At 37.9% G+C, this 19,254-nt stretch overlaps 1 protein-coding gene across 3 annotated transcripts in view; it reads left to right on the top strand.

Moving 5' to 3' along the window:
- VAV3 (vav guanine nucleotide exchange factor 3) overlaps positions 1–19,254 on the top strand; it is a 184,597-nt gene that overhangs the window by 118,009 nt on the left and 47,334 nt on the right. For 2 of the 3 annotated variants that reach the window (XM_087719209.1, XM_087719207.1), the window contains exons 18-19: positions 3,079–3,101; positions 8,360–8,405. In XM_087719209.1, the coding sequence (XP_087575335.1) occupies positions 3,079–3,101; positions 8,360–8,405 (69 nt within the window). Of the gene's footprint in view, positions 1–3,031; positions 3,102–8,359; positions 8,406–19,254 lie in introns of all 3 variants that reach the window. The other variant, XM_087719208.1, reaches the window with a different exon arrangement.

Raw genomic sequence — 19,254 nt, forward strand, 5'->3', positions numbered from 1 at the left:
ACCAGTGGACCCGGAAAGCAGGACACACCTACAGAAGAGGTTCCAAAAATTTAAGTTTTAAGACTTGCATGCTTCAATGTCAGAATTCCTGAGCCAACGTGACTGAAGGAAGAATTCTGGGAGTTGAAATCCACAAGTCTTAAAGCTGTCAAGTTTGAAGACTCCTAGTTTTTTTTTTCCTAAAGGATCTTGCAAGGATCTTGTAACTTGACAGCTTTAAGACTTGCAATGCCAGAGTTTCTGAATAGCTACTTGGACCGACCTAAGTACTAATTCATAATTTCATATCTGGTCACATGGGCGGCAAACCACTCCCATCCGGTCACATGGGTGGCAAGCCACTCCCACAAAGGAGGCCACACCCACAGAGTAGGGTTCGAAAAATTTTTGAAACCCACCACTGCTCTATACCATTTCAGGCTGTTGATTCCCCAGATTTGATTTTCCTATCAGAATAGCTCTTTTTAACTATAGCAATAGCAATAGCAGTTAGACTTATATACCGCTTCATAGGGCTTTCAGCCCTCTCTAAGCTGTTTACAGAGTCAGCACATTGCCCCCACAGTCTGGGTCCTCATTTCACCCACCTCGGACGGATGGAAGGCTGAGTCAACCTTGAGCCGGTGAGATTTGAACCGCTGAACTGCAGATAACAGTCAGCTGAAGTGGCTGCAGTACTGCACCCTAGCCACTGTGCCACCTTGGCTCTTCTATAGTTTGCATTATTGCTGGGAGCTTGATTGAAATCTTTTGACTCCTAGACACTCAACTCATCAGCTTATGCTGACAGTTCCTACAATCTGCTCATGAGGAACAGCTGCCTGGAATGCAAATGGGCGATCCCACAACCTCACCTTTCTCTAGAAAGATTGTGCTGACTAGAATTCCCTATCTGACTGCTGATCTCTGCCTTTTAATGCCACCCCATTTGCTTCAGGGACTGTAGTCTGCCATAAGTTCTTACTAGAGGCCCTGCTGCATTTCTAACTCTTGACATCAAACATTTCAAGTGTTTGTGGAGTGGTCCATACCCAATCTTGAGTACAATAGTTTCTGTAGATCTGCTGCATGTTCGGCTGCATGTTTATATTAATGCTATAGGTGCATATATTTTGTTTCATTGACTTGTGTTCATAAGAAGATACTGTGGTGAATTTATCATATGAAATTCTCCTGTAGACATAAGACCAATTTTTCACACATAGCAATAGCAGTTAGACTTATATACCGCTTCATAGGGCTTTCAGCCCTCTCTAAGCGGTTTACAGAGTCAGCATATTGCCCCCAACAACAATCCGGGTCCTCATTTTACCCACCTTGGAAGGATGGAAGGCTGAGTCAACCTTGAGCCGTTGAGATTAGAACCGCTGAACTGCAGATAACAGTCAGTGGTGGGATGCACCAACAAGATTTGTAGGTTCTTAAAAACGTTTTGCATAATAGTTTATTTGGGGTCGGGTTTTTCAGTTGTGCAATGGAGAGGAGAAATCCCTGGATAGCTGCCTAAAATTAAACAATCCTAGCTTGTGCATTACAACATCTCTCTTGTCAAATTAGGAGAATCATATTTCATGTCATGAGAAGCTATTCAAATAAAATAGAGGGCATGTCCACTCATGTCTTGAATTGCGTGTTTCTTTGAGTACATATTAAAATGTTCTAGTTTGAAGTTCGTTGCTCATAAGGCATTTTATGATGCATATATAATTCAGCTCTCTCTTGTTTCCCCCCCCCTTATACTTAATGTATATGAAGTAAACCAGTTTTACCATAGTATAATAGGGCTAAGATTTTCTTTAAAAAAGGGAAGAGCTAGAGACAATTTCATGATCTTTTAAGAGCTTGATTATTTTTATTTTGTAATATTAATTATGTTTTCATTTTGATTTTAAAGAAATATTCACAAATATGAACTTTAAAGTTTATTTCGTGGTTCCTTTACATTTTTAATATTGCATTTCAGAATATATGATGCAGAACACTATCTGGTCTGTTTTCTTTTTCATAAAAAAATATGCAATATTTTAATTCCAGTAGCTTCCTTTTGATTATTTATTTATCCACATAGCTATCTGCAGTGACTAGTTCATGCATATATATCTATCACATGATTTCTTGTCATTCATTGATTCAAAATTTGATGATTCAAAATGAATGTAGTGAACTGGCTCAGATTTAAAACAAATAGTGGCTAGGATATAAAAATGCCTTTCTGGATCAGACTTACCCCTGGAGGATCTCAGCAATAACTTAAATCTTTCTTTCCCCATGTCAAATCAGGATTCCTTTAGAGGAGAACTATAATTTGATACATGAAAATGGCTGTTCTTGAATGTTCAAAGCTCATCCAGCTGGTTTTTCGATCTAGATTACTATTTTTGAAGTTAAAAGAAGAAATACGAACATTCTGTTTATAGGATAAAGTTTTGTAATGCCTCATTGACATGTGCCAATCACCTACTGAATCTACTGTCTTACGTGATTGCCATATATACGTGTATCAGTCCAAAGCTCTTTCTATATTTGGCTTAAGACGGACTAGGATTTGGTATGTTTTGTCTATCAGAGAAATGTGCACAAAATATATGCACATTGTGTAATAAAAAAAGCACTCCATACAAGTCTTACATCCGAATGAGAAATCAATGCAGTGTAATAATAATACTAGACATATAATAATATATTCTGGATATAGTTTTTTGGGGAGAAGAAACTGCAATTGCTCTATGCTAAAAATCTGGATTCAAATAACTGTATGCTTTTAAAGCTGGAAAATCTTCACCGCTGTAAGTTTCTGCAGACTTCATAGAGTGTTTCAGAGATTTTAGGCAATCTGTCGGTTCAAAAAGCTATGTGTCATGGAGTTAAGCATAAACCCAGCACGCCTGACTTGAGCCAATGAAAGTAAACACAGTTGCAAAATAACTAGCTGAGCCTCAGGGTTGTTGGAGCATAAAACAGGTTATCAGCTAACAAAACAGAGTATACTCTCACTGTATTCGGGAGCTAGGGAATACTGCGTTACATACAGTGTGAGCCTTCCGTCACTGACCATGCCAATTTTTACATTTCTTTCAGAACATGGAACTCTGAAACACGAGGTAAGGGTGCCTTTCTATTTTTTTCAGATTTCATGTAGTATTTGTGGTGGATATGATCAAAATGCCTCCTTTTGCACACCTGTCTTTTAGCCCCGACAGAAGGCAAGAGGTTTTTTTTTTTTAATGTCTGCATGATGATTTCTGAAAGGAACTTTGCGTTTCCACTCCTTGCATAATCCCAGATTAAAAAGAGAAACAAGAAGTCGAAATGCTGAAAATGAAGCATCGTCAAATTCTACGGATTTCAGGAAGTGTAGTAATAAAATCCATAACTCTGTGGTTGAAATCCTGCATGCTCTTCATTCATTTTGGACCGTGCTTTAAGAAGTATGGCAGGATTTGCATAAAATTTTCTTCAAGCCTTTTCAAAGTACCGGAGATTAACCGAAAACACGTAGCACAAAGTGAATTCACAAGTAAGGGCTGGTCCATGATGCAGCAGGAGAGTTAGGTGGTCCAAATTCCCAATATATATTTATATAGAGTTTAATGAATGAGTACAAGCCTCTGCCATTTCTCAGTTGGTGAGCAATAAACTGAGCAGCAAAATGCTGATTTTATAAAGCTGTCTAAGAATTACTTAGCAAACATAAACACTTTGAATGATCATGGTAAGTGAGATTTGTTCTATGGGAAGTTAATTTCAGGACAATGGATCATTTGGGGGGGGTTTATAAAAAGAAGCTAGGGTAGTTATTGTTACAGTATGTGGGGACCACAGTGTGTTAATTGTGTAGTTTCCTTCTGAATAGAGCTGTAAAATATAAGGATCTGAAATTAATTGGGAACAATGAAAATTCAAGTGGGACTAGCTTATTTTAGCCGTTCATTCTTTTTAAAAAAAAAAAAAATCTTGCTTTTATTAAGTGCTAAGTATAATTTTTGAAGTGTACTTCATTCACTTGTGGAAAGAACTTTGGAATGTTAAGTCTTGGTTTCGAAATACGGATCTCTAGCAAACAGTGTTTGCCTAAGTGTCAACTGTTAAGAACTGGCCATTAATCTGAGAGCAAATTAAACTTGTTCATAGGACAGTATTTTCTCCCTCTCTTTGGGGGAAATAATTTGTGTTTGCTCTGCATAACATTCTCCGTGAAGCCATATTATTATTCATCAGAGGAAACGGCTGATGGACAGCTGCAATTGCACTAATGATAAAATTGTTGTACAGGTAGCGTATTCTGGAATGGGAATGATCAGAAGTGGGGAAGCTTTGAGGGTGTAGCAAATTAATCATTCACCAATTATGGAGGGTAGGAGAGCCTGTGTATATTTGGCACTAGAGCATATGGTTTGCCAGCTACCCATTCAGTATTACAATTGCAAAGTGAATTACAGGAAATGATGATATTATGGGCCTAAATTATAATGTACTGATTCCTATTAGAAGTAATAATTGCTTAGTAAACCATCTCAGTTTAAGGCTAAGGGCACAAATATAAGACTACACTGTGTTTCTTGGGAAAATATACCTATAATGTCAAATTTAAAAGTCATTGTTGGCAGGGAGAAATTGACTGCAATATATTTGTAGTATATCCTTGAACTTACTTTCTTTATGACATTTCAAGCATTTGGCAAGGAAATTAAGGCTGTTCATTTTTCTTTTTGTTGAAACGTCCCAGCACCCCAAATATATGTATGCCAAGCTCCAGGATAGCACACAGTTAATTATGTTTTAGAGAAAGTCTTTTTTTTAAAATGGGTCTAAACTTTAATTGTCTTTATTTTCAACTGAAGAGTTTGTGGATCAATTTTGAAAATGAGCTAAAAAATGAAGGAAATTGAAATATGCAGGATATTTCCTTTTTTAAAAATCTTGTTCTAAGACAACTGAATTGAGTGACATCTAGTCCATGAAGTTCCTGAATGGTTTTTTTTTATGCCCAGTCCTACTTGAGTCACTAAAAAAAGAAGCCAACCCTTTAGTTTTAATTGAATTTGATTTACATGTATTCTTAGAAATGAAATTAAATGCAGTTCATATGACCACCCAGTAGTAGAAATTAGTTTTGTTCAATACTTGAAGTGATCTGGGAAGAGTGCAGCTCTGGTTTTTTTTCCTTCCATCCAATCTTAATATGGAGATTATGAAAGATTTTTCTAATACTGTGTCTTCTTAGTAACTTGCCTTGTGTACTATGCAAATAATAAGAGTCCCCAATTTTGGCTGTCTTATAGATTTCTTTAAAAACGAAAGATAAACTACCTTTATTATAACTTGCATTTTTCAAAAGTGCTCTGTTCTTTTATGTAGTTAGAATGTTTCTCTAAATGAAAATGATAGCTTTGAATCTCTGCTTTTAAGAGGAAGCTGTGAATGTTTTAGGAAATAAAACATATTTTGGAAGGATCATAGGCAGGCAAGAAAGTATCCTTATATTGACATATAGTGGAAATACACCAAGGGGAGGAGGAGTGGGATGGAAGAAAGATGGGTAGAGAGGGATGGGAGAGAGGGTGGGAGGGAAGGTGAGAAGGAAGGGAGGGAGTGGATCGGGAGAGAGGAGTGGTAGAGGGGGAGGGGAAGTAGGCTAGAGGGGGATGATGGAGGGAGGATAGAAAGTTGGAGGGGGTGGAAGAAAGAGGTGTATGGAGAGTGGAAGAGGTATATTGGGTTTCTATTTTTTGGGGGGGGTATTGTTGACAAGAGGAGTTGTTGCGATTATTGTTTAATGTTGTATGGCGTTGGCTATGCACAATATACATGTGAGTGTATGAAAATGAAAAAATGGAAAATAAAAACATTAAAAATAAAAAAATAGAAAAATAAATAAGAAAGTATCCTACATACAATAATTGATACTTCCTCTATTTTTCATTTATCCATTAAAAAAAACTATCAATATATAGATATCCTGTTTCTTTAATATTGTTTCTTCTTCTCTAAATATTACCCTGGGCGAGATATTACCACTTCTTCATTGTGTCTGTTCTTCCCCATAAAACTGAACACTTTTCATATGTTCCTTCCAACTACAGTACATCATTATTTCCTACTCATTACTGCAATGACCTTTTAATATGCTAAGTCCTCTTTTATGGTGAAAACATCTTCTTGATAGAAAGTGAACTTTGTAATTGTTGTTCAAAAGTTTTACACACATTCAGACATTGACTATAATAACATACATATACATTTCAGAAAAATTGTATTTTTGTGTGGCTTTGTACGATAAAGCTTGCAAGGTAGCAATAGCAGTTAGACTTATATAGCGCTTCATAGGGCTTTCAGCCCTCTCTAAGCGGTTTACAGAGTCAGCATATTGCCCCCAACAACAATCCGGGTCCTCATTTTACCCACCTCGGAAGGATGGAAGGCTGAGTCAACCCTGAGCCGGTGAGATTTGAACCGCTGAACTGCTGAACTGCAGTCAGCTGAAGTAGCCTGCAGTGCTGCACTCTAACCACTGCGCCACCTCGGCTCTCTCAATCAAGGGATACGTGCTCAGTTGCAAACTGTTCAAACAGTATCATTTCAATTTCAGAGTTTGCAAGACGTGTAAGGAGCCGAGGTGGCGCAGTGGTTAGGGTGCAGTACTGCAGGCCACTTCAGCTGACTGTTATCTGCAGTTCAGCAGTTCTAATCTCACCGGCTCATGGTTGACTCAGCCTTCCATCCTTCCGAGGTGGGTGAAATGAGGACCCAGACTGTGGGGGCGATACGCTGACTCTGTAAACCGCTTAGAGAGGGCTGAGAGCCCTATGAAGTGGTATATAAGTCTAACTGCTATTGCTATTGCTATTAAATGTAGGATAAATGGCAGCTTTGCAGCCAAGAAAGGTCATGTTGCAGCGGCCGAGAAGTTCTTCTAAACAACTCCATGCACGAAACATTAGGAATGTACAGGCCTTCCAGGGCGTGTTTCACTTCAACAAAGAAGAAAACAGAGCACACCTGAAACTGTTTCATGAAACCTCACGTCCTTTTGCAGCTAAGAGTGAAGCAAATGGCTGCATTGCTTCATTTCGCCCCACTTGGCTGTTCTTCAAAGCCTCCTACAGCCTCCTGCATTTGCATTGGTGAGATGAACCGCACCATTTGCAGCAGGAGAGAATCAGTGCTGCCTCTGGCAGGCCAAAACACCATGAATTGAAAATAAGAATGTGGAGACTATTAGCAATTCTTTTTTAGTTCCTTTATTTTATGGAATGAAGTAAATAAGGAGGTATATACTGATTCTACTATATATATATATATATATATATATATGGCTAGCTGATGAGAGCTAAATAGCTTGAAATAGATCTATACTAGTCTTCCTTTATTTATTTATCAGCACAAATAAAAACACAAATATAACAAAGGCAACAGTAAAAATATTGGGTTTCTGTCTGGATGGACTCTTGTGACGAGCCTAATGACAGAGAGTGGAAGTGTGACCTTCCTCCCACACTTGGGCATACCAGGGGTTGTGACTTTAAATATATATATATATATATATATATATATATATATATATATATATATATATATATATATATATATATATATATATATATATATATATATATATATATATATATATATATATATATATATATATATATATATATATATATATATATATATTTACATGCTCTTTTTTGTTAGCTGAAGTTACGTGAATTGACTTGTCAGGTTCTGGTGATGGGTTCCACCACAAAACCACGTTCGACTAAAGGGCGCTCGACAAAACCGCGTAGCTGACGTCATCACAGCGCGACAACAGCTGGAGAAAAAAGCATGCTGTAAACGCTAAACCTAAAATTAACCCCTAAACCTAAACCTAACCCTTAACCTAACCCTAAACGTAACCCTAAACGTAACCCTTAACCTAATGCTAAACCTAATCCTAACCCTTAACCTAACCCTAACCCTAACCCTTAACCTAAACCTAACCCTAAAGCTAACCCTAAAGCTAACCCTAAAGCTAACCCTTACCTTAACTTGAATCGGCTTGCTTTCAAAGCGCTATTTAAAGCACCCTTCTTTCTCTGCGCTCGCTGTTGTCGCCCTGTTGATGACGTCAGCGACGCGGTTTAATCGGGCGCGCTGTAGTCGAGCGCGGTTTTGTCATGCCACGCTGGTCATGTTCTTAGCATTTTTTGGCCAGCAGAATTGAAAATAATCTCAGGTCAGAGTAAGACTCGAAGATTTGGGGGTGGAAACACCGATGTGAATTAATGGTGCTCTAATTGAATAGAATTTACATGAAAAGAGGAACTATTTCTATTTTAGAAAGTAATCTCTAACTGGCGTGTCTTTAATTACACAGAAACGACTGAATGGACTTCGAAAAAGTTCCAGGCATATGGACTCAGGTTTGTCTGATACAATTTTTTTTTAAATTTGCTAATAAAAGCCGAGGCGATTGGAATTGATTTGCCATATTATTGCCCTGTTTTTTTGACTTCCTTCCGACTCAAGGACTTATTGTACATGTTTTCATAAGCAGACTGCAGAGATGTAGTTTGCTATCGGTTCTAATCTCATGCATGTTCCAGACCTGGTAAGATAACAAAATAGGGTAATGTTATAGTAATGTTTTTATTTGCCTGGAGTAACAGGCTTCATGTAACTCTCTAATAGTCACAATAGGATTTTTTTTAAAGGTTTCTGATCTTTTTAAAGGGCCAGAAAGGATGCAATAAGCAGTAACAAAAAGTAATAATTCACCCCTACCTAAATCTCTCCTTCCCCTTTAAACTGGAAGATGTTTGCCTCTGGGCCAAAAAATAAAATCATTTTATGATATATGCTACATATTGGGTTTGCCCCATAAACCTCACCAAACTAGATTGTTCCTGCCAAATCTAGGAAAGGTTCACCAGCCACGTGCTCTGCATCCCTGTGCAGTGAAAAACAAAGGGCTGAATGTTATTGCCCAGCCTTGATTTAGTGTAGAGGTTATTTAGATAAAGCTGGGATTCTTATCAGCCTATATCTAATAACCTACAGCTAGTACAATGTTTTTTTCTTCTTATTTTTTCTTCTGTGCCACTTACATTCTGCAGGGACTTGGGGCAGTATTTCCAATTTTATCCTTGCAACTTGTTAAATTGACAGGTTCAGATTGCCCCATCCATGAATATGGTTCCCTAATTCTGCAATGAGAGTTTGATTGACCAATTTAGTATTATTACAACAGCTATGTTGCAGCAGTAGAAATTTTTGACATTCCGGGCATTTCAGCAGTTAGAATACCTTATTTTTTTTTTTGACTGATACTTTTTAATCTTGCTGAATTCTATAGCTTAGATTCAAATAAGCCGCAAGGCTTCTAATTACACTCCCGTTTTCAGTGGTTCAGTCCTATGACTAATTAAACCCTAGATACATCTGGTTGCTTTGTTTTTCTTTTAAAAAATGCGCTCTTAAACTAGGTTTATATTCCTAGAGCTTCTGGGCTATTGGTTAACTCCCCCCCCACCTTAAATTGAGAAGCTAGTTTTAACCTTGGAGTTAATCTTACCAGCGATGTGTGTTCTTAGTTACTGCTGTTTTACCCTGGAGGCTGAAGATAGTAAGAATCTTGAGGTGTGGCTCTCCGAGCACAATTCAGTTTAATCGCTGCTTAATACTCAATAATCCCTTATAGTTTATAATCAGCTATTTTAAATGCAGTTACCAGGAGTGTGTTTATACACACTGATCTTATGTCTCATGAGAACTATTTTATTTTATTGGTTTCATTTAATAAATTTATAGCTTATTTTTCACCCAAATTGTCCCCATAGTGTAAATACAGCAAACTATAATAAAATCAAAGAGTAACAAACTAATATAAATACAGAATCAGGTAAAATATCCCAAAAAAGCCTCTGAAAAGATAACTACTATATATTTGCAAAACATAAATAAGCACAACAGAGTCCATATCTTAAAAATTGGCATTCTGGTTCTTCTGAAATCATCTTCAAGGAAGGGGCGGATAAAATGATTAAAGGACAGAAAATGTAGAGGGATCGAAACAATAATCCTACATCTTTTAATACATAACTGATCCCATACAGAGAAGACCAAGATCGGAATGGTTTTAGAGATGGTTGAGCTTTTACAGATGTTTTACTTTTGATGTGAGGAACAACAACTCCAAAAACCAAAATTGCCGTGAATTTGGTCCAAATGGCTGTCCACATTTTGTAAGTTGCACCTGTTGGGTATCTTGGTGCTTTCAGATGGGTTGGTTTTCATTCCCATCAGCCCCTGTAGGTAGGCCCAATGAATGGAATTGTAGTAAAAAAAAAAAAAACACCATCAGGTTACCTGAATTTTTTTGTTTTGTTTTTTGGCAAAGCAGTATGGGAAGAATTGGAATTGGTGTCTGGCGATGGATGCTGCCTTTCTTCTGCTCATTACTGATAGAAATGTGGAGTCCTTGATGCTCTCGGTGGTTTTGTGTACACGTAAACGCCAGGGGTGGGTTGCTGTCGCCATTATTGCCGGTTCGGTGCGCGTGCAATTTTGCCAGACACACCCTCCACGTGCGTGCACAGTTGCCCATAAATAGGTCTGCGCATGCACAGAACATTAAAAAAATAAAAAAAATACATGCTGCGCCAACCGGGGAACCAGTTCAGAGGCGTGGTGGGCCTGGGTCGTTGTCAGTTCTGGTGACCCAGGCCAGCAAACCACTTACCGGTTCAGTGAAACCGGTAGGAACCTACCTCTGGTACACACACACACACACACACACACACAAATGTACACACACACTTATTAGTCAATTAGACTGCCAGGTAAAGATGACTCAAAGAGTGGGTGGGCTTCAACACCCCTTTTATATTCAAAGTCCTTGTTTTGTTCTGGTTGTTTGGACTTGGGGAAGGCCTTCCCATCTGCTCAGGCCCGACTTCCAATTCAGGTGACATTTTTTCCCCTTAACAACATTTTTTCCTTCTTAACTACTTTCCCTGACAGAGTTTTTCCTGACTTTTGTCCACCCTGCTTATGTGCTTGCTTAGGTATGGCATCTTAGGCCTAGTCTCACAGTAATTCCTTGATTTGCATATTGTTTACTGCTTGATTGGTATTGATCATGATGATAATCTCAGTTTAGATCATTGTTGATTGCTGTGGAGGAGGTGTTCTGGTCATTTTGTTTCCATTTTAGAGTTTTAAGTGTCTCTTTTGAATGATATGTAAACATTGTTTACCTCTGTGTGCCTGTTGATGGTTCATTTGTCTGAATGCCAAGCTTCCAGGAATTCCTAGCATTTTTGGGACTTAGCTCAGTGTAAGACACTCACAATTTCCAAATTGAAACTATGATTACATCTGTCCATATGGATCCATATGTAAACATAAATAGAGAGCACATCCCTTCTAGCACTTAAGAAGTTATCTAGTTTGGTAATGAAAGCTCTATGGTTCCACCACAAAACCGCGGTAGACAAAAGCGCGGTCAACGAAAGCGCGTATGTGACGTCATCACAGCGCGACGAAAAAGATCGAAAAATGTAAAAATAAAGCGAAAACCTTACCCTAACCCCCCCAAACCTAACCCTAAACCTAACCCTAACCCTTAACCTAACCCTAAACCTAACCCTAAACCTAACCCTTAACCTAACGAAAAACCTAACGCTAACCCTTAACCTAACGCTAAATGTAACGCTAACGCTCTAAACCTAACCCTAACCCTTAACCTAACCCTAACCCTAACCCTAAACCTAACCCTTACCTTTATGTGAATCGGCTTGCTGTAATTTAATTTTTATTTCAATTTTTCGATATTTTTCGTCGCGCTGTGATGACGTCACAAACGCGCTTTTGTCGACCGCGCTTTTGTGGAACACGGTTTTGACGGGTCACGAAGCTCTACAACATTAGAGAGACCTTTGACTCCACAATTCAACCCTGAGCTACAAATAATCTCTTCTATTGATGGTAATGAATGTTATGTCAGGGATTGTAGTTTCATACCTTTTTAAAAAGTTGTGTTGAACTTGGTTGAGTAACATGCACTTCTTTCATCTAAATCAGCTTTCTTCAAACAGAAATATTTTTCAGATATTTGGATCATATTTCCCATCAACCTTTTGTCTGATTGGGGAAGCCTGGGCTGAATAAATAAAATCAACTTATCAGATTGGGGAAGTCTGGGCTGAATAAATAAAAGCATGCAATATTTTTTTCTCCTTTAATTCTATTAAAAGGGGAAAAAAAGTGTTTTACAGTAATTATGCAGGTTGGGTTTTTTCCCCCCCTTAGCTGCATTTTACAAATTCTTTTTCACAATTTAATTGCAAGGGGTTTCAGTCCATGACACGTTATGAGTTGTTAAATGCTTCTAAATGTAGCAACCTGAGAATATTAGCATTTAATTTTAAAGCAGGGTTTCGGTCTAGAATCAGTTACTTGGAAAAATATTTTCTCTCTGCAAGAAAAAGAGATTGATACTATATTCCTACCATTTTGGGCTTGTTTATAAGTTTAATAACTTATTTGTTTGCATGGGAGCAGCCCCCCACCTGTTTTTTAAATTTCAAATATGGAATATTTTTGAAGAAATAAGGATTCTTTTCATTGTTTTTTATACTTTTTTTTCTCTCCAGAGAGCCCTAATATTTTGCTATAAATTAATGAATGAAACGGCATTCTGGAAAATATAAGTTTCCAGTGCCATTTCAAATTTTTATGCCAGGGAGGATGAATCTTCTGTTGCCTAATTGGATAGAATAATGGGAACCATTGGTCTGATTTTCCATCTCTTTGCATATAACTAAAAGCATTACATTTTTAGGAGCATAGTACTGGTTCAAGTTGATTGCGCAAATTAAAACCAACAAAACACAACTGTTCTCCAGAATCCAAAATTATGAGAACACAGCTAATTTAGCATATCACCAAAATGTTATTGGATGATGCAATAGATCACATTTTGGTGTTGCTTCTTCTAGATCAGGGGTGCCAAACTCATGTCGTCACGGCGGCATTACGTGTCGTATCTGGACTTTACCCCCCCTTCGCTAAACTGGGTGTGAGCATGGCCAGCATGTGATCCATGTGGCTTGCAGGCCACGAGTTCGACAGCTCTGTTCTAGATGGATTCTCTATCGCAGTGTTTCTCAACCTTGGCAACTTTAAGTCCTGTGGACTTCAACTCCCAGAATTCCCCAGCCAGCTGTGCTGGCTGGGGGATTCTGGGAGTTGAAGTCCACAGGACTTAAAGTCATCAAGGTTGAGAAACACTGCTCTATCTACTGTTGGAATTGGACAGAAATCAGATTGCTTTTAATCGAATTAATCTATTTGGTTCTTGGGATTTTTGTCTCCACATTACTTGATTCTATTGCATCCAAAACATCTAGTTACTCTTTATTTCCCTGTTCTAAGCACATTAGTCTTTAATCAAGTTCCGTATAGTTTGAAAATGTTATCATTAGCCTAAATTATGTTTTACTTGATTCTCTGATGCCCAAAATTTGTTTACTGAATTCGTGCTGTTGGTACGTTGGAATTCTGGCCACACAGACCCATGCCAATAATTATTCATGATGTTAACATGTTTTTATTCCAAAATATGTTATTTTAGTTGGCATGATTCTTGGTTTCAATCTTTCAGTGTCTCCATTACATTTTTACTTTATTTTATGAAAGTTACAAGAAGTGCTGAACCAAATCAGATCCAAATGACCTCCCGTCATTAGCCTTTAGGTTAGAAGTTATATTTTGTGTACCTAGTGATTGCAGCTGGATGCTTAGATGACTCAGCAGCTGTTAATGAGCTCTGTTGTTTTCTCATCTGATGTGCTGATTTTCCATCAAAGTACTTGTTTAATGCTTGTAAGTATCACATGAACTACAGTCTTTATGCCAGCTTCAGAGTCGTTGCCCAAACAAATACATTAACTTTGAGTTGAAGACAAGAACCAGCATGCCTTATCCCTGCTAGTAACGTTTGGAAAAGCTATTTATTACTAGATGTTTTGCCTTCAAGTTTTTCCCTCCAGTTGTAGCAATAGCAATAGCAGTTAGACTTATATACCGCTTCATAGGGCTTTCAGCCCTCTCTAAGCGGTTTACAGAGTCAGCATATCGCCCCCAACAATCCGGGTCCTCATTTCACCCACCTCGGAAGGATGGAAGGCTGAGTCAACCCTGAACCGGTGAGATTTGAACCACTGAACTGCAGATAGCAGTCAGCTGAAGTGGCCTGCAGTACTGCATTCTACCCTCTGTTGTAGTTCAGTAGTACCGCATTTTCCCCAAAATAAGACAGGGTCTTATTTTCTTTTGAGCCCGAAATAAGCACTTGGCCTTATTTTCAGGGAGGTCTTATTATTTTTGAGGTGCAGGAGATGGAGAGGGTGGTCACCTCAACAGGCTGCTGCTGTGTTGCAATATTTTTGGGGAGGGCTTATTTTGGGGGCTTATTTTAGTGAATGCGCTCAAAAGCCCAATTGGGCTTATTATCCAGGGAGATCTTATTTTCAGGGGAACAGGGTACCCATCAGATGGTAGAAAGATCAAGATGTTTCAAAAATCCTCCGTTCCAGAGTTATAGGAGGGCTACCTTAAACCTTTATCAGTTTGCATGTTGAAAACTATCAGCACATATTATGCAAGTTGTAGGAGTGTCATATCCACTGTTATCAAGGTCTTGGGAACGTGTCCCTCCCTATAATTTGATTTGAAACTGAGAGCAAGCAACACTTGACCCAGTTTCCTTAATAGAGGGAAAGGGAAAGAAGGAACAGTTGTGCAAATCCTCTTCTTGTTTAGATGTGGATGAATCTTGTAGTAGCGTAGGCTGGCTTTGGTCTAAGAGCCTTGCATTCTGGCATGGCTTTCTATAAATCCCTGTTAATAGAACTTTTTGACATATAGGTGGATGGCCTGAGGTTCAAGACTAGCAAAAGTCCTTCTGAGTCATCTTAAAACAACAGTTAGTGCAGTGTTTCTCAACCTTGGTGACTTTAAGTCCTATGGACTTCAACTCCCAGAATTCCCCAGCCAGCTATGCTGGCTGGGGGATTCTGGAAGTTGAAGTCCATAGGACTTAAAGTCGCCAAGGTTGAGAAACACTTGAGTTAGTGCTTTCTGCTCTCTCAACATTGCTCTGACCTTCTCAAAATAATTTACAGTTTTTCTAGTAGTATATCTTTTTCTGAAAACAGTCGGACGCTCTTGTAAATATAAGATTAGATAACCCTTTAAAATGATGTTTTGTTCTTCTTGCTGTTTCTATGATAAAGAAGGTCACAGATGGTTTTTCATAACCCCACTCCCCATACATCTTAAACTTCAAAAGATCCTGAGCTGTCTCTGAGACGAACAGGGTGATGGAATCTTTTTCAATCAGTACTTGAGAGGCGGAGAAGGGAATAGAGTGGAAATGGATATCTAACTTGTACAAATCTTTATGAAATGCTGACCTTAAGATCTGGGCTCTGTCTTAAAGAACAGAATGCTTTAAAAAATCAACCGCAGATATCTTAAGCTAAATTCGGTTTGACCTTCTACATTTCATAGGAGCCGAAGAGATGAAATTCCTTTATTTTAATTCCATTTTAAATCTCATTTTGAAATCTAAAAACGGCACATTCAGTTCTGACATATAAAAATTGCTCACGCGGTAAGGATGTCTCAATTTCTTTTCATACAAAAGTGTGGCAATTGTTAATTAATAGATTCAGAGCCTTAATTAAGATACAAATCAGCCAAGAATCATGATGTTTCGAGGATGATTTACTAAATTTTAATTTAAATAAAAGAAGGAATCTTCCTCTAAACTTTAGCTCATTTATTGAATTCATTAATAATTTAGCAGTCACCGTCTGTGTCCAAAACTTAAAGACGTTTTAGAATATGTCAGGCTAAATAATATCTCTTATTTTTCTGGGTCAGTTTACAAATTTAACCTTAAAATTTTTATTCCTGGCAGGGGGAATCTGCAGAATCTGTGTGGGAAATCTCTCTTTGGGAAGGTTTTCATTTGGGTAGGCTGCTTCATTCTCACAAACCTCACTCTTCGCTTTCTCATTAGTGCTTGTTGTAAGCCTATTTATCCCATTTCCCTGAAAATAAGCCCTCCCCGAAAATAAGCCATCCCCGGAAATATTGCAACCCAGCAGCCACCATGAGGTGACTACGCTCTCTGCCTCCTGCATCTCAAAAATAATAAGATATCCCCAAAAATAAGGCCAAGTGCTTATTTCGGGGGTCAAAAGAAAAAAGACCCTGTCTTATTTTTGGGGAAACATGGTAATTATTAAGAAAGGTTTTCAGCCTGGCTATCTGAGGGGCAGTTTCTCTGTCTATGAAATTGACCTTCTTGATCACAGAGTCAAACATATCTATTCAACTTGGCCTTTGAAACTGTTTTCTGTATTTAGAATGGCTCTATTGATATTCTCTCTCTCTCTCTCTCTCTCTCTCTCTCTCTCTCTCTCTCTCTCTGTTTATTATATAGCATTGATATTTGTCTGGGCTATTCAAATAGGATGCTAATGTGGAAAAAAAAGCTTGATGATCCCACTTGTACTTCACATAGGAAAAAAGTGGGGACTCGAAGATATTATAGTGCTGACTAAAACAGTGAAAGATAATTGCGATCACTTCCATGAGTACTTTGTACAACTTCTGCCTGTGTGATGTAATTATATTTCAATTATACTTGTTTGATTAACTTTCCACTTAGGACATTGCAATGTAATAGGTATTTCTCCAGAAACGTTAAAAATATTGGCCCATTCACACTACTTTTCATAGGTGGTGGTTGCTTAACAGTATGAATAGACACATATTATTTTTCCCCCCTCCCCCCCTCCCCCTAAAACCCCCCCTCCCTTCCCTCCCCCCGACTTCCCAGAGTCCGTACACGGTATAACTTTTTAACAAACGCAGTCTAAGATATCCTAAAACAAAGAAGATTAAAAAAAAAAGGGAAAAAAGAAAAAAAGAAAGATATCTACGTTGGACTCAGCTTCTTACTGTTACCCAAACTTTAAACAGTTTAACTTGTTGTTAATCTTAAGCATAGGCTATCTGGAGTTTCTTAGTCCCATATTTGCTTTGTGTATAGTCAATCCATTTTTCCCAGTCTCGTTTATATCTCTCGTTTGAGTGGTCTTTGAGATATGCTGAAATTTTGGCCATCTTGGCTAAGTTTATAACTTTCAAAGTCCATTCTTGAGTTGTAGGCACGTCTTCCTTCTTCCAGTATTGCGCCACCAACAGTCTTGCTGCAGTTATTAAGTACAGAACAGTATGAATAGAGTAGTATATTCCCTACTTTCATGGAAGTTGAGGCTGTTATTTAATTTTATTTGAGTCAAGCTGGAAAAAATAAAAAAAACTGTGCCTTTTGATGATATACATGATTATCTTCGTAGGTCCTAGCTTTCTGAAACAGAGCAATACTTATGCCAGCTTCCCTTGGTTAATAGTGGATGGAATTCAATTTCTGCAATAACTTTGAATGTAGACTGATGGAACATTTCCCCCCGTGACCTGCATTTGATAATGCTTGATGGTTGAGAAGGTTCAGCTTTTGAGTTTGAAGCCCTAGTATTTTTTTATAATCTGTAAAAGATTTAGATCCAACGTAATGTATTTTGTAATACTCATATAGTTTTATATTGTCAGGGACTTAACCTTTTTTTTTTAAACTTTCTATTAAATTTGGTTTTGTGTGGCTTCTGTTATGTGAATCACTTTGTGTGCAGTTTTATAAAAAAAACCAACAAATATAAATGATATAGAAAATTCTGTATCCATTATAATTCATAGGACAGACTGAGGCCTGAAATGTATTGTTTGATAAATAGACTTAGTTTATGATTGTACGTCAAGTACAAATGAAAACTAAAACTTTATCAATTATTATGGTTGGTTGCACAGGCAGTAGATGTTTAGACAGGATTATTGTAGATCCATCAAATCCTTTCCTGGGATAGTTGGATATTGTTTGACGGTGTTAAAAGGTATTGCCGCAGGATGTGAAATATTCCAAGGTTTTTGTGATTGGCTGATGGTGATTTTGTCAATGCCAACGATGTTCAAGTATTTGTCAAGAGGTTGTTTGAATTCTGAAGTCCCTGAGCACCTTAGCTTTTTCATTTTCTGTTACTTTATCTATTTTGTGGTCCTATCAGTTGTTACTCACAGGCAAATGATATTTCTTTTTCTTTTATTAAAAGTTTTAATGAGTTTTACAATTATATACCTTTCCCCTTCCCTCCCCCCCATGCCACATCCCCTCCCACCCTGCCCCCCAAACCTCCCAGGGCAAATACAGGGTATAAACATTTAGCAACCATATACTAAAATAAACTAACTAACTTTACCGTCATCCCTCGCTTGTACTTTAACTCCCCTTTTGTAACGCTAACTTTAGATAAGTTATAACATTCCTTGCTCATTCATTCATAAGCTACCTGAAATTTCTTAGTCCCATATTTATTTTGAATGTAATCAATCCATCTCCTCCATTCCAGCTTGTATTTCTCATCTGAATGGTCCTTGAAGTATGCTGATATTTTAGCCATCTCTGCTAAGTTTGTTACTTTTAACATCCATTCTAGAATAGTAGGCAATTCTTCCTTCTTCCAGTCCTGCTCCCCCAACAGTCTTGCTGCCGTTGTTAAATTCAGAATCAAATTAGTCTCTATAACTGTCTGTGATTATACCTAACAAGAATAACTGAGGAGTAAACTTTATCCTCTTTTTAAGAATATTTTGCATAATCCACCATACTTTTATCCAAAATGATATTTCTTATAGATGTTCCATTGCACTATTGCTTCTGTTTTGTTATGCCGCTGCTTGTAGTCTGTGCAATCTTCTTACAGCAGCTAACTAGGTGGCCCACTATTTCGTCAGCATCTTTCAGACATTTCCTGTTCTGTTTTTAGTTCTTAATTCTAGTTTTGTGTGTATTTGTTCTTAAGACTTGATCTTGTGCAACCAGAACTACCCCCTCTACCAGATCTTGTTATTTGCTTTGCTTGCTAGTTTATTAATGTCCTTATTACAATGTGTAATATGTGTACAATTAGATTCACAATCAAAGACTTGTGAAAATTTAATCATTTAAGTCCTAACCAAGGACCTAAGAATTATTAAGAGAGTGTCTAAGGCAGTTGTAGTCAACCTGGTCCCTACCGCCCACTAGTGGGCGTTCCAGCTTTCATGGTGGGAGGTATGGGTTTTGTCCGATACTGAAGC

Source organism: Thamnophis sirtalis, unplaced genomic scaffold, assembly GCF_051295495.1.
Source record: "Thamnophis sirtalis isolate CommonGarterSnake01/CBP01778 unplaced genomic scaffold, rThaSir2_p1.2 scaffold_7, whole genome shotgun sequence".
Lineage (NCBI taxonomy): Eukaryota > Metazoa > Chordata > Lepidosauria > Squamata > Natricidae > Thamnophis > Thamnophis sirtalis.